Genomic DNA, 20,743 nt, shown 5'->3' with positions numbered 1-20,743 from the left:
AGTGACACTCTGTCTCAAAAAAAATAAAAATAAAAATAAGAGAAGCTCTGATATTGACCTTCATCATGTTCCCCGTTTAGACACCTGGCTCCCCTGTTTGACAACCCTAAGTTGGATAAGGAGCTGCGGGCAATGCTGAGGGAGAAATTTCCTGAGTTCTGCAGCTCACCCTCCCCACCTGTGGAAGGTATGAGGCCCTCCCATTCCATCACCTGTGTCAAAAGAGGGGCAAGACAACCAGGCCTTCAGGCCAGAGCCCCTTTCAGGATGTCCCACACAGTTCTCTACTTCCATGACACTGTCCATCACAGTTTTTCCTTCCTCAGTTTATCTTTTTTATTCATTTTTGTGTTGTCTGTTTTGATTCTCTTGCTTCATCTAATCTTATTTGACTTGCTCATCTTTCTTGTTCTCTTAACTCTTAGTAACTCCTGCTCAGTAGTTGGAAGGCTTTCATGTAATATTCACAATATTTATCTCACTTTAACTTGCCCATCTCTTCTCTCTTCCAAGCTCTAGGCCCTGGCCTCTGATGACAGTTTGTCATGTTGGGCCTCAAACCTTGCTCCCAATTCAACTGCCATCTCCTTACCACACATACACACTTTGTTTTGGGATAAGGGTCTAAGTCCAGTAGTATTTTCCAACTTGGTTTTAAATTAAAGGGCACTTGGAGGCTGGGCATGGTGGCTCATGCCTGTAATCCCAGTACTTTGGGAGGCTGAGGCAGGCAGATCACTTGAGGTCAGGAGTTCAAGACCAGCCTGGCCAACATCATGAAACTCCGTCTCTACTAAAATACAAAAAAATTTGTATTTGGCGGGCACCTGTAGTCCCAGCCACTCAAAGGCTGAGACATGAGAATTGCGTGAACCTGGGAGGCGGAGGTTGCAGTGAGCTGAGATGGCGCCACTGCACTCCAGCCCAGGCGACAAGAGTGAGACTAGCACTTGGGACTGTCCCTGATCTTACTCTAATTACCAACCCTAATGAGCTGAGCATAGAGGAGTCATGTCCTGTGTTGCTCTTATTCCTGGCAACATCCCTCCACAGGTCATGGAGGGTTGTGAGGACAAGAGGTTTGTCAAGAGGTTTGTCCTTCCAGGGCCAGTATTCCATTTAGATGATAAACTCCTTATTCTCTCACCTGCCCTCCATTCTCCCTTCCTAGAAGCATGGAGCATGTTAGAGGACCCAGGAGGCCATTTAATGCCTTATCTTTTTTTACTCCCAAGTCAAAATTGAGGAGCCAGTTTCCATGGAGATGGACAACCATATGTCGGATAAGGATGAGAGTTGCTATGACAATGCAGAGGCAGCCTTCAGTGACGATGAAGAGGATCTCAACAGCAAAGGTGAGGCCATCAGCAAGGGCTAGTTGAGGGTTGTGTCAGCCCTGAGAGGACCAGTTCCCAGAAGCAGCCTCTCTGCACTCTTCCTGTCACCCTTATTCCTGTGAGTTAAAGTTTTGTTCACAGGGTGTCTGGATGAGACTCCAGAATGCAGAGCCCTGCACTTAACACTCAAGGCAGGAAGGAAAAAAGAAGTGGTTCCTGCCCTTGTTTGCTTGTAAGAGCTAGTACATGTGCACATTCAGGGAGATGCTTCAGGCACTCACACAGCATTGAGGAAACAGGTGCACACTTAGGGCATGTGAGGAAGGGGATAAGTGGTTGAGGGGACTGTCTCTGTTGCTGGCATTTGGGCAAACTGACCTCTTTCCCAAATCACTCCCTTTAGGAAAGAAGAGGGAGTTTCGCTTCCACCCTATCAAGGAGACAGTTGTGGAGGAGCCAGTTGATATCACCCCTTACCTTGACCAGTTGGATGAGTCCCTGAGGGACAAAGTACTCCAGCTACAGAAGGGGAGGTGGGTACAGACCCTGTTCTCAACTTCAGGAGGTTCAGCCCCAGGCTGTCTACCTGGTGCTTAATGGGTATAGCAGGAGATGGGGGTTGGAGGCAAACATGATAGGAGTGTGTGGAGAAGTAGCTGAAGCTTCATGAGGTAGTTATTCTGCAGTTTACGTTAGGGAGTATGAGCTGGGAGTGGGGCAGCCTCATTCTGTAACACCTTGAGTTCCCACTCTGCAGATTCTTGGAGAAGAACCTCTGAGAACCAAAGCAGGATTGGTGGGGATTTTCCTTTTCTTTGGGTCTCTGCCCAGAGAGCAGCCAATTCTGCCCTAAAGATTCCCCATCCAAGCTGGGATTTTACACAGAGCTCCTTTGTTTTGTCTCTGTGCATGTGAGTGTGCTTGTGCACTGTTCTGGGTGTGTGTCCTGCCCTCTGCTATCATTTATGTCCTTGGGATTTCCTCTCATTTCTGTCCTGCAGTGATACGGAGGCCCAGTGTGAGGTCATGCAGGAAATTGTGGACCAGGTCCTGGAGGTGAGGAGGAACCCAACCCCTTAGGGAGGAAGCAGCCTAGCCTGCTTAGCTTACACGTCTCCCAGGGAAGCCAACTCACTTTTTCCCTCGCCTAGATGAGTCCCTCTTATAGTGGGGAGGGGAGCTTGCTGATCCTGGAGGTGGAAGCAGATGAGTTCCAAGACTGGGATCGTGGGGGCAGGAGGGCTTGGGTGTAGGTAGTGATTCTCCCTCCCTTGTCTCATCACCCAGGAAGACTTTGACTCGGAGCAGCTGTCTGTCCTTGCTTCCTGCCTACAGGAGCTCTTCAAGGCCCACTTTCGAGGGGAGGTCCTGCCCGAGGAGATTACTGAGGAGTAAGGCTCATTTTCCCTCACTCCAAAGCCTCAGGAGCCAGAGGGTGCTCTTACAGCCTGAGTCCAAGAGACCCCTTACTGTAGACTTGAGAAAAATCTGTTCACTTGGTGTTTTTATTCTCACATGTACCAACTCATTTAAACAAGAGCTTATTTTTACCTGCTGAACACCGTGCGTACTGGGGAGGTGGACTAACATCCCCTCCTCATGCTTCCAGCCCTTGCTGCTGGGCCCAGTAACTCTAATCTGCTGAATTAGGTGTGATCGGACCCTGGCCTGGAGCCTGTCTCCAAAGGGCAAGAGTGTAGTCCCATGTTAGGAACCTGTTTTCTCTGTTACCAAGCCTGCGGAGCAGCAGGAAGTTTGCCCTTTGGGTAGGGAAGGAGCAGGCTGGCATCTAGCCTCCAGCTGGTCCTCCATATGTGCCAGCAGCCCCCTTCACATGGATTCTCAAATATAACCCTCTTCTTGTAGGTCCCTGGAGGAGTCTGTAGGAAAGCCTCTGTACCTAATATTTAGGTAAGCACGCAGCTATAGGAGATACTGTTCTGCCCTCCATCCTCCCTGACAGCACACACATGTGCTCCTGTCCTGGGGTAATGGGACTCCCTTTCCAGGGAGGAGGACATATGCTGTGGGCACAGACAGCCCATGCCACCCGAGAAACTCCATGGGAGAGTCTGCCCTGGGTAAAGCTCTGTTCCTCTCCTCCCATGCCCCACCTCCAGGAACCTATGTCAGATGCAGGAAGACAACAGCAGCTTCTCTCTGCTTCTAGACCTTCTCTCCGAGCTATATCAGAAGCAGCCCAAGATTGGCTACCACCTGCTCTACTACCTGAGGGCCAGGTGGGTATGGTCCCCATGTTTCAAATGGTGTCAGGACACATCCTAGAGAGCCTCTCTTCCACACACTGACTCCCCCACCCTGGACTGTCATCACCAGGGCCTTCTTTGTGGGTTTGTTTGGTTGAGTTGGTTTGTTTTTAAGAGACAGCATCTCACTCTGTCACGTGATGACACTGCAGCTCAGTGCATGTCACTCACTGCAGCTTCAAACTCCTGGGCTCAAGCCATCCTCCCACCTCAGCATCCTGAGTAGCTGGGACTACACAGGCATGCACTGCCATGCCCAGCTAATTTTTAAAAATTTTTTTGTAGAGACAGGGTCTTACTTTGTTGCCCAGAATGGTGTCAAATTCCTGGGCCCAAGTGATGGTCCTGCTTCAGCCTCTTGAGTAGCTAGCATTACATACAGGCATGCGCCACCACGCCTGTTATTGGTTTTGGGTTTTTTTCCCCCACTCTCAATAAGCCTTGTGTACTCCTAAGGCTTTTTTTTAATTTAAATTTTTATTTATTTATTTTTTGAGACAGGGTCTCACTCAGTCACCCAGGCTGGAGTGCAGTGGTACAATGTCAGCTCACTGCAACTTCCACCTCCCGGGTTCAAGCGATTCTCCCACCTCAGCCTCCCAAGTAGCTAGGACTACAGGCGTCCACCACCACACCCAGCTAAGTTTTGTATTTTTAGTAGAGACAGGGTTTCTATATGTTGGTCAGGCTGGTCTCAATCTCCTGACCTCAGGTGATCCACCTGCCTTGGCCTCCCAAAGTGCTGGGATTACAAGTGTGAGCCACTGTGCCCGGCCTCAATAATTTTTTAGTATATTCACAAAGTTATACACTATCACTACTATCTGATTTAGAAAGAACATTTTTATCACCCCAAAAAGAAATCTCATACCCATTAGCAATCACTTTGCCATTTTCTCCCCTTCACCCAGCTCCTGGAAACCACTGATCTGCTTTCTGCCTCTATAGATTATTTTGGGCATTTTCAGATAAATGGAATCAAACCGTATGTGATCTTTTGTGACTTGCTTTTTTTTTTTTTTTTTTTTGAGACAGAGTCTCGCTGTGTCGCCCAGGCTGGAGTGCAGTGGTGCCATCTTGGCTCACTGCAACCTCCACTTCACAGGTTCAAGCGATTCTCCTGCCTCAGCCTCCTGAGTATCTGGGATTACAGGCACAGATCTTCACACCCAGCTAATTTTTGTTTTGTTTATTTGTTTGTTTTGAGATGGATTCTTGCTCTGTCACCCAGGCTGGAGTACAGTGGTACAATCTCAGCTCACTGCAACTTCCACCTCCCGGGTTCAAGCGATTCTCTCACCTCAGCCTCCCAAGTAGCTAGGACTACAGGTGCACACCACCACATCCAGTTAATTTTTCTATTTTTTGTAGAGACGGGGTTTCACTGTGTTGGCCAGGCTGGTCTCGAACTCCTGACCTCAGGTGATCTGCCCATCTCGGCCTCTCAAAGTGCTGGGATTATAGACATGAGCCACTGGGCCCAGCCATTTGTATATTTTCTTTGGAGAAATATCTATTCAAAAATTTTCCTATTTTTGATTGAGTTATTTGTCTTTTTATTATTGACTTTTAAGATTTTTTTTTTTTTGAGGCAGAGTCTTGCTCTGCTGCCCAGACTGGAGTGCAGTGGCGCGAGCTCCACTCACTGCAACCTCTGCATACTAGGTTCCAGCGATTCTCCTGCCTCAGCCCGCTGAGTAGCTGAGATTACAGGCTCACACCACCACGCCCGGCTAATTTTTTTTTTTTTTTTGTATTTTTAGTAGAGACAGGGTTTCACCACGTTGGCCAGGCTAGTCTTGAACTTCTGACCTCAGGTGATCCGCCCTTCTCTGCCTCCCAAAGTGCTGGGATTACAGGCATGAGCCACCATACCTGGCCAACTTTTAAGAATCTTTTTAAGATTTTGTTGCATACCAAAAGAGTTCTTTATATATTCTGGATACAAGTCTCAGACATAATAATTTGCAAATATTTTTTCTTCCATTCTGCGAGTTTTAACTTTTTTGATAGCATCTTTTGAACAAAAAGTGCTAACTTTTTATGAAGCTAAATTTGTCTATTTTTTCTTTTACCACTTGTGTTTTTGTTGTCATGAAGATTTACTCCTGTTTTCTCTTCTACAAGTTGTGTGGCTTTAATTCTTACATTTAGGCCTACAAGCCATTTTGAGCTAAGTTTGTATATGCTGTGAGGTGTCATTGCCCTCATGGTTAGAGCCCAGAAAGCAAGAGAGAAAGCCTTCTCTGAGCCCTCCCTCTTCTGTTCCTGACTCTCATCCATCAGTAGCTTCACTCACTGATCGTGGTTGGAGCTCTTCTGAGCTCTGGGGAAGGATGGACAGAAAGAAGAGTATCCCCTGGTTCCCCTGAGTTATCAAGCCCCTGCAGGGGGCAGTTGGGAGGGACATGAGGCAGATTAGTACAGGGCATCTGGAGCTAGCAAAGCAGTTTTAGCGCAGGAGCCTGCTTCAGGGATGCTTGAAGGTGGGCACTGGGGTCAGGCTGCTGGCTCAGGCCCAGCTGGTCTTGCAGCAAAGCCGCCGCAGGGAAGATGAACCTGTACGAGTCATTTGCCCAGGCTACCCAGCTGGGCGATCTGCACACCTGCCTGATGATGGACATGAAGGCCTGCCAAGAGGACGATGTGCGGCTCCTGTGCCACCTCACACCCTCCATCTACACAGAGGTCAGTGCCTGCATCCGTATCTGTGCTGGGGGGCTCACAGGAACACACCTCAGTGAACACTCTGAGCACACACAACCCTGAACCCTCTTTTGTTCATCCCCACTAACCTAGGTGGGCCATTGCTTCCCACACTCACAGCTATCCCCTCCTTCCACTTCTCTTTATTATTGGTTGAAACATTTCTAAAACTCCCTGAATTCCTATACTTCGGTGTAACTGATGTGTGTTGGGGTCTGAGCCTATATACTTGACTTCTCAGATTGGGCCCCATCATCTGGACCCAGGACAGATCCCACAAACCAGATCCATGTTCATATGTCCCAGGCCCTCTTGTCCTCTGATGGCTCACCCTTGCATGGATTATCGCTGATAGTTCCTGATGACCAGGGCTTCTGTAGTGGAGACTCACTTTCATTTCCCCTGGTTCACTCACACTCTAGGAACTGGGACATAACAGGTATCGGCCCTTTCTTCTCTTGGTAGAAGTTCCCAGGAAGAGGGAAATGAGGACCCAGGGCATGACAGGAGGAACTGTGATCTCAGCTGAGTACTGGAGGGAGGAGGGGTGCAGATGCTGGACACAGGGTACTTCCCTCCCCCTGCTGCCCCTTCTCTAGATGAGGCCCTGCCTACCCCACACACCTCCAGACATAAACTCTCTACACCACCTCTTTGGCCAAAGGTCAGCACAGGTTGGACTTCTTTGCTGCCAGGGATGCAAATATTTATTCTACCACTGCCCCCACACACAATCAGCCACCATGGCCAGTCCTCTCAGTTGTGGCTTTATCTCTAGTAGTTTCCCATTCCTTTCTGTACACACACGCTTTGGGAACTATCAGAGAAAACCCACACCCCTGATGGTGTGCACACATAAATAACAAAACTTGGGGTCTTCAAGTTCTTGAAGTCTTCCAGCATCATAGCTGTTGGATCTCTGTTTAGGGGTTTATTTTAGGGCCTGTGTCTGGCTGACCCAGTCAAACCTTGAGATGTAATAAGGAAGGAGAATGGGCTATGGGATGAAAGCTGAGGAGCCCACCCAGGACTCTTCCCTTCTCTTTTTCCATTTAGTTTCCAGATGAAACCTTGAGGAGCGGAGAGCTGCTGAACATGATCGTGGCTGTTATTGACTCTGCACAGGTGAATATTGAGCCCCGACCTCCCCAGAAAGATCTTGGAGGCAGCATTAGGGAAATAAGGCCTCTGCTGTCCCTCCAGGCCTGCAGACAGGGAGCCCATGCCTCCCAGGCACCCTCCCTCCTGGCTACAGTGGTGTGCACTTTCAGCCATGGGTCCTGGGAAGGAAAAGTGGAGCCCACGCAAGGCAGGCTGAGGTTAGGCCAATCCTGCCTGGAGTTCCCCTTATTCTCCATATTCTTTGGGCACTCCTGTTCCACAGCAAAAGCTGAGGGGATTGTGATTTTAGCTCTCAACTGGCCTTTCCTTTGGCTCGGAATGAAAATGGTCAGACCATTTCTACTTGACCTTTTTACCATGCGTAGGTCCCCAAGAGGCTGTAGCTTTGCTCGGGTCCTTCTGAGGCCTGCACTGGGATCCTATTTCTCCTCCTCTCCGCTTAGTTCCCATTCATAAAAGAGGAAGCTTAGCACCCAAGAATCCTCCTCCTTTTGTCTTTACCCTGCCCAACCTACATCCAGAGCCCAGCCTCTCAGGGTCCTTTCCTCCTCAGGCTTAGACCAAAGCTGTAACTATTTTTGCCCAAAATAGTCCTAAGGTTCCCACTCAGGCCTGTGGCTACTTTATCAGCCCCTTCATCCTTCAGAGATGGCAGCATTCATTGTGTGCCATCTCCTTCCCATTCCTTTAAACTGGGCCTTCACTTCCTCTAATTTTTTTTTTCCCTTATGAGCCCTCCTGCGTCCCCCTCCATACTAGCTTCCTGGCCCCTTTCAGAGCTGATGGGTTCTGCCTCCTTCCTCCACCTCCTTAGCTCCAGGAGCTGGTCTGCCACGTGATGATGGGTAACCTGGTTATGTTTCGAAAAGATTCAGTTCTCAACATACTCAGTAAGTGATCAAATCTTTAGGTGTCTGGGAGAGGAGAGGAGGGCAGGGTGTCAGTCCTGTGTATTTTACACTATCAGGAAAGCTGGTTCTGGGGCTGCGAAGTTAAGGGGACAGAACTGTACTCCACCGTGGTACGGTCTGGGGCAGTGTCTTTCTGGATCTGTCCTACCTCTGTAACATCCCTGCTTGGGGTGCTGGTAGGCAGTGGATTAGGGATGTATGTGTGTGTGTGTTCTTGAGAGAGATGTTTCTTTTGTCTCTTCCAGTTCAGAGCCTAGACTGGGAGACCTTTGAGCAGTATTGTGCCTGGCAGCTCTTTCTGGCCCACAATATTCCCCTGGAGACCATAATCCCCATCCTGCAGCACCTCAAATACAAGGGTGAGTAGGCTTTTGGGTAGGGAGCACATCAGATATGACACTTCCTATACAGTTAGGGCAAGGCTGAGGCCTCTAGGCTTCTAGGATGAGCCCAGATCCATTGTCCTCCTTCCCACCAAAGTGCAGACAGGCAGGCTCTCTGTCAGCCACTTTTGTTCTTTAGGTGAGTCCTGTGGGCCTACCATGAGCCAGGCTCTGGGCTGGGGCTCAGGTGGCTCAGGGACTGATAGGAGTGGGGTAGGGGATTCTTCCTGGCTCCTCATCAAAGACTGCTCTTATTCCCTCCAGTGGCTTTTGGGGGATGAGAGAGGTCCCCAGATTCCATCCTAGAATCATACCTTCCCCCTGAACAGCCTCTGCCCTTCCCTCACAGAGCACCCAGAGGCCCTGTCCTGCCTACTGCTTCAACTCCGAAGAGAAAAGTGAGTTCCACCTCTGGGGCTCTTTAGCCCTCAGTTTTAACATCCCAAGAGCTGCTGTGGTCTAAAGGGCTTCTGTCCTGCTCCTTATTGCCATATTTTTTCCTGTCGTTAACATCTGCTTATTCTGCCCTTCCCCCAACGTGACTTACAAATGAGCAGCTCCCCTGGGATCTGGGCTTCCTCTCGACTTTACCCCCCTGCCCACCAGGAGCTGCCCTTGGAGGTGGGGAGGTGGGGACCGGACATCCCTGTTTCCTGCTGCCACAGCAGTTCTAATCCCTGGTGGCTCCTGCTCCCCGCCCCCACCACCCCATGCTCTTGCTGGCCACCACACAGCTAATCCAAGAGGAGGGAGGGTCAGGGTAGAGGGGTCACGCACCATCCTCTCCCTCACCCTGTGCAGAGCAGAGCCAGCTGGACCTACTGTGCCTTGACAGGGTGGGGCAGAGAGGGAGAGGGTGGCAGCCCCCTCTTCCCACAAAGCCCTTTAGCAACATCCCCCGATAAACGGGGCAGCAGCTGTGTATCTTATCCTTCCTACCTTTCTGCCTTCCTTCCACCCTTTCTGCTCTCTTGCCTGAGAGACTAGAAATGGTACAGAGTGTCCTAGAGGAAGTGGGAAGCTTGGAGGCTGTGTGGGACTGTCACTTCACAACCCTCTCTTGCCCCCTTCCTCCAGCTGGAAGCCAGGTTGGCCCACAGCTTTAGCAGGGTAGGGGTAGGGGAGCATCTGCATGCCACATGCTTGTGCTTCTGCCTCCCAGGCCCACTCCCTGACTGTTCTAGGGGAGGAGGAGGAGAACTGAGGGTCCTCCTTCCCAACACACACACGCACACGCCTTCTCCTACCACAGCAAGTGAAGAATCTCACTTCTCTCCTGGCTTCCACAGAGGATGAAACCAGGCATTCCTTGGCCTAAGGAGAAGAGGGAGAGGGATGTGAGAGTAGTGGGTGGGTGGGGAGGCTGGGGCTTGGGAAATAAGTGGGAGAGACCCAACATGCCCTGTGGCCACTGTGCAAGGAGCACCCAGTGCCCCCTTCCTCCCCCAGGCCCAGCGAGGAGATGGTGAAGATGGTGCTGAGCCGGCCCTGCCATCCTGACGACCAGTTCACCACCAGCATCCTGCGGCACTGGTGCATGAAACATGATGAGCTGCTGGCCGAGCACATCAAGTCCCTGCTCATCAAGAACAACAGCCTGCCTCGCAAGAGACAGAGGTGGGACACGGTCCCTGTCTACCCTCCAGGCCATGGCGGTCTGCAGTGATTGCTGTCCGGTGGTGGTGGTGGTGGTGGTGGTGGTGGTGGTGGGGGCCAGTGCTGTCCCAGCCTGGTTTGTGGGCGACATCTAGTGGTCCAAAGCCACATGGCATGGGAGACCACTGTGGCCCTTTCTCCCCATCTTTCCAGTGCCCCTGTGGCCAGGATCCCCTGTTCTAGGCACACCTTTCTCACCCAACCCCAGCCCTCCCAGGCTGCCTATCCTGTTCCCCATGTAGGCTGCCTCTGTCTTAAGGGGGCCCTGGCGGGTGGAGGGTGTCTCGCACTCTGGAACCCTCCCACACTCAGACTCTGGCTCTGGTGATTCCTGCACAGCCTGAGGAGCTCTAGCAGCAAGCTGGCCCAGCTGACTCTGGAGCAAATCCTGGAGCACTTGGACAACCTGCGGCTCAACCTGACCAACACCAAGCAGAACTGTATGCCTTCCACCCTCGGTGTCCAGTGTAGACAGTGCTGCCCTGGCCCAGACTACGCCTGGAGCCAGGCTGCGGGCAGGGGCAGGACACCCGGGGCCACAACCCACACTCGGGATAAAACAACCTGTGGGTGCTGTTTAATAAGCTCCCAGACATCTGATTGTTTTTCCTTCCCTGCTCTCCCTTTTCTTCTTCTAGTTTTTAGCCAGACCCCAATTCTCCAGGCGCTGCAGCATGTCCAGGCGAGCTGTGACGAAGCCCACAAGATGAAGTGAGGCTCCTGCCACTTTGGGCCTTGGAAAGTAGTAGGGGAAAAGCCTAAGGGAGAGGAAGCCTGCTAGGGACATAAACGTAATGGCCAGCAAGACCTTAGGGTCCAGAGTTGAAGAAAAAGAAGCCTAGGCCTGGGGGCAGAGAAGAGGATGGGAGGTGCCGTAGGAGCAGCAGCCTCCCACTCAGAGCTGCCGCTCCTTTTCCTTAGGTTCAGTGATCTCTTCTCCCTGGCGGAGGAATATGAGGACTCTTCCACCAAGCCACCCAAGAGCCGGCGAAAAGCAGCTCTGTCCAGCCCTCGAAGTCGAAAGAATGCCACACAGCCCCCCAATGCCGAAGAAGAGTCGGGCTCCAGCAGTGCTTCAGTGAGAGCCCAGCCAGTGCACAGGGGGAAAAGGAGCACTGGGTGCAGGTGGAGTGGCGCCAGCAGTTGCCCAGGCTGGTAACTTCCCATTTCCCCTCCCATCTCTTCCAGGAGGAGGAAGACACGAAACCGAAGCCTACCAAGCGGAAACGAAAAGGGTCCTCTGCAGTGGGCTCTGACAGTGACTGAGGCCCTGCATTCCCCATCCTACCCCCAGCTGGACTGCCCTCTCCTTCTTGGTGATTCAAAGGTTAATAGAGGCTGAGGAGATTGCAGGGGAAACACCCTTGCTGCATCCCCAAGCTCCCCTGGTGGAAGGAGGAGCTTTCTCCTCTGGCTGAGTTTGAGAAGCTGCCATGCAGCCCCTAGCCCTTTCCCTCCCCCTGGGGCCTCCAGCCCCTCACACTGCTGTTCCCAGTGATATTTGGGATCTGACAGAAGCCAGAGGCTCTGTAAAATCAGACCATAGTGGAAGTCCTCAGCCCCCTGGCCCCTTCCTCAATCTCCCCCAGTCTCCCAAAGAGCCATTTCAACAGAGAAGGGAAATGACAAAGGGGCAGCTGGCCAGAGAAGCTAGGATGAGAGCAGAGACTCAGTGTGTGGGTGTCCCTTCCCGCTTCCCCTTCGGGTCTTGGTTTGTTCTGAAGGGGCGTTTTATAGTCAGTATCCACATGCCAGTGTGAAATGGGCATCTATGACGTGGTCAGCGTGTCCATTCCTAATCATGGGGCAGATGCCACAAGCATTCAGAAAGGAGTCTGAAAGGGTGGCCACAGCCCCATGTGGTGTGCCCTGGAGGCTTAGGTTGGCCTGAGGTTGGCACCTCAATCTACACCAGAACCCAGGGAGTCCCAGAGGCAAGTTTCACAGAATTGTCAAATGATCCCATTTCCTTGAGTCTGGTTTTTTTTCTTTTTTTGGCAGAGATAATCGTGTCTTAAAAGTTGTTTTTAAATGACAATAAAACAAGCCAGAATGTCTTTTGTGCTGGAGTGTCTGCTGGCATTTGCCCTGTGCATGTATAGCTTGGTCTTGATTTGATTGGCACCCCTACTTGTAACCGCAGAACATCCCCCTTTCCCTTCCTGTTCTGCCCCCACTTTTGTCTAGAGCAGAAGGGACTTGGCTTTGGCCCCTATCCATCCTTCCTGCTGCCACTGGAGGTGGGAGCCAGGCACTGACCTATCTATGCAGAACCATCCCCTGTAGGATGAGGCCTGTCCTTACTCATTTCTCAAGAAACAAGAGGTTTCCAAAAGGTCTGTCATCCTCCAGTTGAAGTTTGTGTGCCTACAAAGAACGGCCGGAGGACTCGCTGCTTGACAGGGGATGGATGTTCCAGCTTGGTCTCCAGGGACAACTGTACCTGGAGATAAAAGTTTGGATACCAGGGAGGGACAGAGATGCTCTTCCTTCCACAGTGTGGCCACTTGCTGGGCCATGTGAACCAGCAGAGGAGAGTTCCTTGGCTATGCTGTTGTTCCCCTGCTGTCCAGGGAGAATGGAGGTGGACTGAGGAGTGAAGTTTGGGCGAACTGCACAGAGCTGCTCCTCTTCACCCTGAAAATTTGTCTTTTTACAGAATCCAGGTTCTCCTCTCCCTCATCACTGCTGTTGCTTCCTTTGAAAGTCTAAACCACTGGAGGCCCCTTTTTCCTTCCTCTCTCCTTCCCCAGTTTCCTCTGTCCCAGTTAAAACCAGGATGGAGAGCATTTGCTGGCTGGCCCCAATTATTGTACCCTTGCCCAAAGGGAGGGGCCTCTGTCGTGACCCCTCAGAAATCTGGCAGTCTGGGTTTCCACCTTTCCCCTATTTAACTCTCAGCCGCCACCCATCCCCTGGGGTTGCGGCTGGCAGAAGGGGATGGGTCTGCCTATCGTGCCGGGACTTGCCAGAACCAAATGGGCCAGGGGCCAAGTTGATTCTTTTGGGAGAGAGCAATGGTACCTTCCCTTCACGGGAAAATGAGAAATATTGAGGGGAAGATGGACTGCGATCCAAACGCCCTGGCTCTCAGGCCTGGACTCTAGGGCTTAGCCAGATGCCTAAACCGCCCAAGCCGAGAAAGAACTTAGAAGACAGACATAACCCTGGGACTGAGGGAAGGCGCGAGCACCGCCCTGGACCTGGTAGGGTGCGAGCCGCGAACAGTCCGGGAGGGAGCGCGCCTAGGGCGGAGCGTAGGCTGTGGGGGGAGGGCTGGGAGTCCGGGGCCGCCCCACACCCGCACTCCTCCCGGGTTTCTGCTCTCCGCCCGTGGGGAGTGGTGGGGGCCTGGGTGGGAAGGGGCGTGTGCCAGCGCACGCGCGCTCCCGGGAAGGAGAGGTCTCAGCTAGAACGAGTGGCCCTAGGTTTTCGGGAGGGAGGATCAGGGATGTTTGCGAGCGGCTGGAACCAGACGGTGCCGACGGAGGAAGCGGGCTCCATGGCTGCCCTCCTGCTGCTGCCCCTGCTGCTGTTGGTACCGCTGCTGCTGCTGAAGCTACACCTCTGGCCGCAGTTGCGCTGGCTCCCGGCGGACTTGGCCTTTGCGGTGCGAGCCCTGTGCTGCAAAAGGGCTCTTCGAGCCCGCGCCCTGGCCGCGGCTGCCGCCGACCCGGAAGGTCCCGAGGGGGGCTGCAGCCTGGCCTGGCGCCTCGCGGAACTGGCCCAGCAGCGCCCCGCGCACACCTTTCTCATTCACGGCTCGCGGCGCTTTAGCTACTCGGAGGCGGAGCGCGAGAGTAACAGGGCTGCACGCGCCTTCCTACGTGCGCTAGGCTGGGACGGGGGACCCGACGGCGGCGACAGCGGCGAGGGGAGCGCTGGAGAAGGCGAGCGGGCAGCGCCAGGCGCCGGAGATGCAGCGGCCGGAAGCGGCGTGGAGCTTGCAGGAGGGGACGGTGCGGCCAGAGGTGGAGGAGCCACCGCCCCTCTGGCACCTGGAGCAACTGTGGCGCTGCTCCTCCCCGCTGGCCCAGAGTTTCTGTGGCTCTGGTTCGGGCTGGCCAAGGCCGGCCTGCGCACGGCCTTTGTGCCCACCGCCCTGCGCCGGGGCCCCCTGCTGCACTGCCTCCGCAGCTGCGGCGCGCGCGCGCTGGTGCTGGCGCCAGGTAAGGCTGGAGCTCCGAACTGACTAAGGCGGGGCCAGCCACAGAAGGGGGCGTGTCGGGGACCGCAGAAAGGCTTGGTCTCATCCCTGGGCCTGGGAAGAAGACGACTATCCCTTGGGGTTCGAAAGTGAGTGGAGGTAGGAGTCTCCGGGTTTGAGAAGGGATGAGGCTGAATCTTTGGTGCCCCAAGGATCCCCAAGGATCCAGGCCTCAGACCCAAGATGGAATGTCCATACCCTTCACCCTTACTCAAGAGCAGTGTCGGCTGGGATGGGGAGGGGACATGGGTCATAGGCTCTTCTAGGTAGAGCCAGGGCCCCGGCGTTGTGCTTTCCCACCCTTCTAGAGTTTCTGGAGTCCCTGGAGCCGGACCTGCCCGCCCTGAGAGCCATGGGGCTCCACCTGTGGGCTGCGGGCCCAGGAACCCACCCTGCTGGAATTAGCGATTTGGTGGCTGAAGTGTCCGCTGAAGTGGATGGGCCAGTGCCAGGATACCTCTCTTCCCCCCAGAGCATAACAGACACGTGCCTGTACATCTTCACCTCTGGCACCACGGGTGAGGGCCGGGCACCATACTTAGCTCCCCGAAACTAAGGCAGAGGAAGGCAGGGGTCTGGGAACAGAAACTGGGACCTCCTCAGCTCCCAGACCACTCCTTCAAAGCCCCCAGAGAGGATGCTGATTTCATTGGCACTTCCTTTTTCTCCCCATCATTTCACTCCCCAGTCTCCTCACCTCCTACTCATTTCTCCACCTCCCCCAGACCACCCATATTTCCAGGACAGCCTGGTCTCCGTCCTCAGCTTCTGTCCTGCCTCCGCCTCTTTCTGTGGGAAACCCAGCCGGGGTGCAAACAGATAGGTAGATCTTGGAGTCTGCCCTTCCCCTGATCGCCCCATAACTGCCACCCCGCAGGCCTCCCCAAGGCTGCTCGGATCAGTCATCTGAAGATCCTGCAATGCCAGGGCTTCTACCAGCTGTGTGGTGTCCACCAGGAAGATGTGATCTACCTCGCCCTCCCACTCTACCACATGTCCGGCTCCCTGCTGGGTGTTGTGGGCTGCATGGGCATTGGTCAGTCTCCCCAACCCCACCTTCATTAATTCATCCAGCAGACATTTATTAAGCACGTACTATGGTGTGAGTCCTCCAGGGTAGATAATCTAGAGGACAGATGGGGCAGAGCCCTACTCACCAGGAGCTCTGTACAATGGGGCAATGTCACCTGCCTAGACCCACAGACTGAGGAACGGTGGGGGGCCATACAGCCACATAACTCCAGGCTGCAGGGTCAAAGGCAGGGAAGGACTATGTCAGTCCAGGAACAGGCAAATAGAGAAGAGGGAGAGAGACAAGGAGGTGAGAGTGTGGAGGATGGGATCTTTGGGGCTGGGAAGTAGGGAAAGTGCATTCACCTCTTCCAAGGCTGGGGACAGGGGCCGGGGGAGGGGAAAGAGGGCCAGCACAGCTTCCTGACGGTGTGACTCCCACAGTGGGCCCTTCCCAGGGAAAGACTACGGTGATGGCTGGGGTCTGGAAAGAGGGGCTTGGGCTCCCCACTCTGCTCCTAATCTTACCTCCTTCCTTCTTCCCCCCTGCCCACTTCTGGCAGGGGCCACAGTGGTGCTGAAGTCCAAGTTCTCGGCTGGTCAGTTCTGGGAAGATTGCCAGCAGCACAGGGTGACGGTGTTCCAGTACATTGGGGAGTTGTGCCGATACCTTGTCAACCAGCCCCCGGTGCGTGGGCACAGATCCTGGGCAGAGCTGCTGACACAGGGCTAGCTCACAGGGAGCAGGACAGTTGACAGGAGACAGGGAGTTGGAGGGAGAAGGAGCAAGAAGAAAATGGCAGTGTAAGATAAGGAGCCAGAGATGGCCTAGGCCATCTGATGCTTACAGCCTCTGAAGGAGGTCACAGTAGGAGGGGGTTCTGGGGAATGGGGAACAGGAATTCACTTCAGGGAGCAGGCATCTTGGTGCTGAAGCTCCGGTCCCTCTCCCACTCATCTCAGAGCAAGGCAGAACGTGGCCATAAGGTCCGGCTGGCAGTGGGCAGCGGGCTGCGCCCAGATACCTGGGACCGTTTTGTGCGGCGCTTCGGGCCCCTGCAGGTGCTGGAGACATATGGACTGACAGAGGGCAACGTGGCCACCATCAACTACACAGGACAGCGAGGCGCTGTAGGGCGTGCTTCCTGGCTTTACAAGGTGAGGGGCAGAGAGGAAACTGAAAACCCGTGGAACAGCAGAGGGCTGGCAGGAGAGGGGGCTCATGTGACTGCAATGATCCAGTACCCAGGTCTCCCTTTCCCCAGCATATCTTCCCCTTCTCCTTGATTCGCTATGATGTCACCACAGGAGAGCCGATTCGGGACCCCCGGGGGCACTGTATGGCCACATCTCCAGGTTGGTGGTGTTCTGGTGGGGTGGGCGGGGTGCTGAAGCTGGCACAGGAGGACTGGAATTGGAGACTGGGGTGGGTGGGGGCAGGAGGCTCTGGGAAAGGTGACAGCACTCCTGACCCTTGTGACTCTACCAGGTGAGCCAGGGCTGCTGGTGGCCCCGGTAAGCCAGCAGTCCCCATTCCTGGGCTATGCTGGCGGGCCAGAGCTGGCCCAGGGGAAGTTGCTAAAGGATGTCTTCCGGCCTGGGGATGTTTTCTTCAACACTGGGGACCTGCTGGTCTGCGATGACCAAGGTTTTCTCCGCTTCCATGATCGTACTGGAGACACCTTCAGGTATCTGTCCATAACTAGTTCTTCGTCCTGGACATCTGATCTCTGTGATCCAAAGCTTCTGAACCTCAACTCTCTAATCTGCCACCTCAACCTGGGTCCTCAGCTAATCTCTCATTCTCAGATCTCACCATTTCATCCCTTTGACACTGACCTCTGACCTCATCTCCTCACCAAGCCCATAAGGCCCCGACCCCTGACTCCCAGTTTCAGATCTCTGCTCTCTGACAGGTGGAAGGGGGAGAATGTGGCCACAACCGAGGTGGCAGAGGTCTTCGAGGCCCTGGATTTTCTTCAGGAGGTGAACGTCTATGGAGTCACAGTGCCAGGTGCCTAGGCATGGAAGGTGGGGGAGGCACCCAGCCACCACCCCGAATTGGTAATACTTGGGCACAGGGAGCACGAGGCCTTCGTGGTGGTCAGCCATGGAGGGGCTTACTCTGTCTCCCACACCCACCAGGGCATGAAGGCAGGGCTGGAATGGCAGCCCTAGTTCTGCGTCCCCCCCATTCTTTGGACCTTATGCAGCTCTACACCCATGTGTCTGAGAACTTGCCACCTTATGCCCGGCCCCGATTCCTCAGGCTCCAGGTAACCAGCCACTTCCCCCGCCGGCCCCTCACCCCATATATCCTCACCCCACATATCCACCCCATGTATCAACTTGGGAGTTTGATGGCTCCCAAACTCCACAAAGGGACCCCCAACGTAATACACTCCATGAAGAGAAAAAACAGAGACACGCGCTCTTCACCCCACTTCTTTCCTTATCCCTGCCTTCTTCTGGCCTGGCTCTTTCTCCTCCCTGTCACCTCCTCCCCTAAACCTCACGCTCCCTTTCCCAAGACTTGCTCCTTAACAAAATTCAGGCAACTCCCCTGAACCACCTGGGCAGAGTCCCCTTCCCTCCAAATCCCTCTGACCCTTCCTCCTGTCCCCAGGAGTCTTTGGCCACCACAGAGACCTTCAAACAGCAGAAAGTTCGGATGGCAAATGAGGGCTTCGACCCCAGCACCCTGTCTGACCCACTGTACGTTCTGGACCAGGCTGTAGGTGCCTACCTGCCCCTCACACCTGCCCGGTACAGCGCCCTCCTGGCAGGGAACCTTCGAATCTGAGACCTTCCACACCTGAGGCACTTGAGGGAGGGACTCTGTGGGGTGGGGGTTGTTGCAGGTGTACTGGGCTGTCAGGGATCTTTTCTGTACCAGAACTGCGGTCACTATTTTGTAATAAATGTGGCTGGAGCTGATCCAGCTGTCTTTCTGACCTACAGTATCTGTCATTATCTCTCTGTGGAACTGCTTTTTCCTTGAGAGTTTTCTCCTGGCATGGAGCCACAGGCCCCACATTCCTGCCCTGACTGGCTGTGGGCCAGAGCCCCGTATCTGGACCTTGGTGTTTTCCTCTCAGGAGACCCTGTGTGACCTTTGTCCTTGGAGAACCTCTGGTGACTGATGTTTGTCTGTGCTCCTGTGTAGCTCACCCCAGTTTTACTCTCCGAATGCCAGGCTCCCACTGCTCTGTCTTGGGAACTGGAGGACCCGAGGGGTTGGCTCAAAGGGCAGAGGTGGACAGAAGCACACAGAAATGCCGCCCCCTGCAGCCAGCCCAAACTGCTCCCCCAGAATCAGGTGTGGCCGGGCCTGGGGAAGAGTCTTAACCAGCCCAAACAAGTATTTGACTGTGGGGGAATGGATGCTCAAGATACCCCTCTGCCTCGCAGCTGTCTCTGAGAAGCCAATCTTTGAGGGGGAAGAGTGGGGTGTCCCTGCCTCCAGATGTTCCTACTCCTACCTGGTGACTGTCAGACATTCCCAGAAGGAGCAGTCCCCAGAGGGGACCCTCCGGTACTGCAGGAGAGTTTGACGGAAGCCCCTCCATGGAGTGAGGCTCAGAGTGCATGTGGTGGCAGGAGGGATGGTGGGAATCAAAAGGAAAAAGGCCTCTCGACCCCCAAATGAGGTGTCCAGAAAGTTCATCATCTAAAAGCTTGAAATGATGAAGCTCCTGCTTCTCCTAGGAACTACAGTCCCCCTCTGTTTTGAGCTGTGGGTCCTTGAAATTTTCTGCTACTTTGCCTTTCCCCTTCTAGCCCCTCTCCCCAACATGAGAGGTCAGGGGACATGCCCTACTGGCACACTTGGGTCTCTATTGCCGGCCCTCCTGTTCCAAAACTTTACAACTTGCCCCCTTCCACCAGCAAGCCCAGTGCAGCCTCACTGACAGACTAGGTAAGGCACACGCTAAGGTGCAGGGGACATCTTCATGCATAGACCAATAAATGTGGAATTTAGCTCATTTTGTGCACCTCTCCAATCTGCCCCAGGAGGAGTACAATAGTTTGGGTGTGCCTGGGGGTAGGGCGAGTAGGCAGCCTGTGTTGGCTGGCAGTGGGGCACCTCCTGCAGCTGCTCTCCCACACCTTAACTCAGCCCAGATTTCCCAGACCTGTGAGCTGAGTGGCCATCTCCCTCATCACAGAACCTCACACCAAGCTTTTTTTTTTTTTTTGGAGACGGAGTCTCGCCCTGTAGCCCAGGCTGGAGTGCAGTGGTGAAATCTCGGCTCACTGCAACCTCCACCTCCCAGGTTCAAGCAATTCTCCTGCCTCAGCCTCCTGAGTAGCTGGGATTACAGGCACATGCCACCACATCCAGCTAATTTTTTTTTTTTTTTCTATCTTTAGTAGAGACCGGGTTTCACCATGCTGGCCAGGCTAGTCTCGAACTCCTGACCTCGTGATCTGCCCACCTCAGCCTCTCAAAGTACTGAGATTACAGGTGCCCGGCCTATTTTTGCTTTTTAAAGTGTAGCTACTAGAAAATTTAGAATTACACATGTGGCTCAGGTTATATTTCTTTTTTTTTTTTTTTTTTTTTTTTTTGGAGATGGAATCTCACTCTGTCGCCCAGGCTGGAGTGCAGTGGTGTGATCTCTGCTCACTGCAAGCTCCACCTCCCGGGTTCATGCCATTCTCCTGCCTCAGCCTCCCGAGTAGCTGGGATTACAGGCGCCCGCCACCACGCCCGGCTAATTTTTTGTATTTTTAGTAGAGATGGGGTTTCATCGTGTTAGCCAGGATGGTCTCGATCTCCTGACCTCGTGATCTGCCCGCCTCGGCTTCCCAAAGTGCTGGGATTACAGGCGTGAGCCACCGCGCCCGGCCGGCTCAGGTTATATTTCTACCGAATAGTGCTGGCCTAAATCCTGACCCCACACTTCACTCTGCAAATCCACAAATGCCAAGTGTAACATGTCAGTTGCACCTGTGCCCTTGAGTATCTGCACTTTAGCAAGGTAAGCTGGGAGGAGGGGAATTCTGGTAAAGTGGGCTGAGCCAGTCGCTGGGACGCTGGGACAGCATTCTGTCTTCTACTTCTATGTTGAGCTCAGGGCTCGGCTCTTTGAACCAGCTTTGTCACAGAGGCTGTAACTAGTGATAGAAATGGAAAGCT

The 20,743-nt window shown here is 53.7% G+C and overlaps 2 protein-coding genes across 4 annotated transcripts in view; both read left to right on the top strand.

Moving 5' to 3' along the window:
• The window catches only part of INTS3 (integrator complex subunit 3), a 48,721-nt gene extending 36,282 nt beyond the window's left edge, over nucleotides 1-12,439 (top strand). The window contains exons 14-30 of one of the 2 annotated variants that reach the window (XM_032154536.1): nucleotides 81-187; nucleotides 1,236-1,355; nucleotides 1,741-1,870; nucleotides 2,339-2,393; nucleotides 2,625-2,728; nucleotides 3,204-3,248; nucleotides 3,458-3,577; nucleotides 6,139-6,292; nucleotides 7,367-7,435; nucleotides 8,247-8,322; nucleotides 8,589-8,702; nucleotides 9,076-9,124; nucleotides 10,176-10,343; nucleotides 10,722-10,822; nucleotides 11,021-11,093; nucleotides 11,304-11,460; nucleotides 11,571-12,439. In XM_032154536.1, coding sequence (XP_032010427.1) covers nucleotides 81-187; nucleotides 1,236-1,355; nucleotides 1,741-1,870; nucleotides 2,339-2,393; nucleotides 2,625-2,728; nucleotides 3,204-3,248; nucleotides 3,458-3,577; nucleotides 6,139-6,292; nucleotides 7,367-7,435; nucleotides 8,247-8,322; nucleotides 8,589-8,702; nucleotides 9,076-9,124; nucleotides 10,176-10,343; nucleotides 10,722-10,822; nucleotides 11,021-11,093; nucleotides 11,304-11,460; nucleotides 11,571-11,648 — 1,720 coding nt within the window. In that variant the 3' untranslated portion in view covers nucleotides 11,649-12,439. Of the gene's footprint in view, nucleotides 1-80; nucleotides 188-1,235; nucleotides 1,356-1,740; nucleotides 1,871-2,338; nucleotides 2,394-2,624; nucleotides 2,729-3,203; nucleotides 3,249-3,457; nucleotides 3,578-6,138; nucleotides 6,293-7,366; nucleotides 7,436-8,246; nucleotides 8,323-8,588; nucleotides 8,703-9,075; nucleotides 9,125-10,175; nucleotides 10,344-10,721; nucleotides 11,094-11,303; nucleotides 11,461-11,570 lie in introns of both variants that reach the window. The other variant, XM_032154535.2, reaches the window with a different exon arrangement.
• Nucleotides 12,440-13,671: 1,232 nt separating this feature from the next.
• On the top strand, nucleotides 13,672-18,560 carry SLC27A3 (solute carrier family 27 member 3). 2 transcript variants are annotated; one of them, XR_009213623.1, is made up of 10 exons: nucleotides 13,672-14,551; nucleotides 14,898-15,107; nucleotides 15,467-15,625; nucleotides 16,164-16,288; nucleotides 16,564-16,758; nucleotides 16,866-16,956; nucleotides 17,090-17,288; nucleotides 17,517-17,664; nucleotides 17,746-17,876; nucleotides 18,227-18,243. XR_009213623.1 is itself a non-coding variant. In XM_032154537.2 (10 exons), exons 1-10 carry the CDS (start codon nucleotides 13,834-13,836, stop codon nucleotides 18,401-18,403), a joined length of 2,103 nt encoding a protein of 700 aa, XP_032010428.1. In that variant the 5' UTR covers nucleotides 13,697-13,833; the 3' UTR covers nucleotides 18,404-18,560. The 2 variants fall into 2 exon arrangements, 1 of the variants encoding a protein (XP_032010428.1); XM_032154537.2 differs by having other exon boundaries at nucleotides 13,697-14,551; nucleotides 17,517-17,614; nucleotides 18,227-18,560.
• The last annotated feature ends 2,183 nt before the right edge of the window (nucleotides 18,561-20,743 follow it).

This window comes from Hylobates moloch, unplaced genomic scaffold (genome assembly GCF_009828535.3).
Source record: "Hylobates moloch isolate HMO894 unplaced genomic scaffold, HMol_V3 SCAFFOLD_5, whole genome shotgun sequence".
NCBI lineage: Eukaryota > Metazoa > Chordata > Mammalia > Primates > Hylobatidae > Hylobates > Hylobates moloch.
The sequence above is the reverse complement of the archived record's forward strand: the minus strand, read 5'-3'. Positions and strand labels throughout refer to the sequence as shown.

Coding starts and splice junctions, on each gene's coding strand:
- SLC27A3 (XM_032154537.2), top strand. CDS start 13,834: ATGTTTGCGAGCGGCTGGAACCAGACGGTGCCGACGGAGGAAGCGGGC. Junction 15,626..16,163: donor TGTGGGCTGCATGGGCATTG/GTCAGTCTCCCC, acceptor CACTTCTGGCAG/GGGCCACAGTGGTGCTGAAG. Junction 16,957..17,089: donor CTGTATGGCCACATCTCCAG/GTTGGTGGTGTT, acceptor TGACTCTACCAG/GTGAGCCAGGGCTGCTGGTG.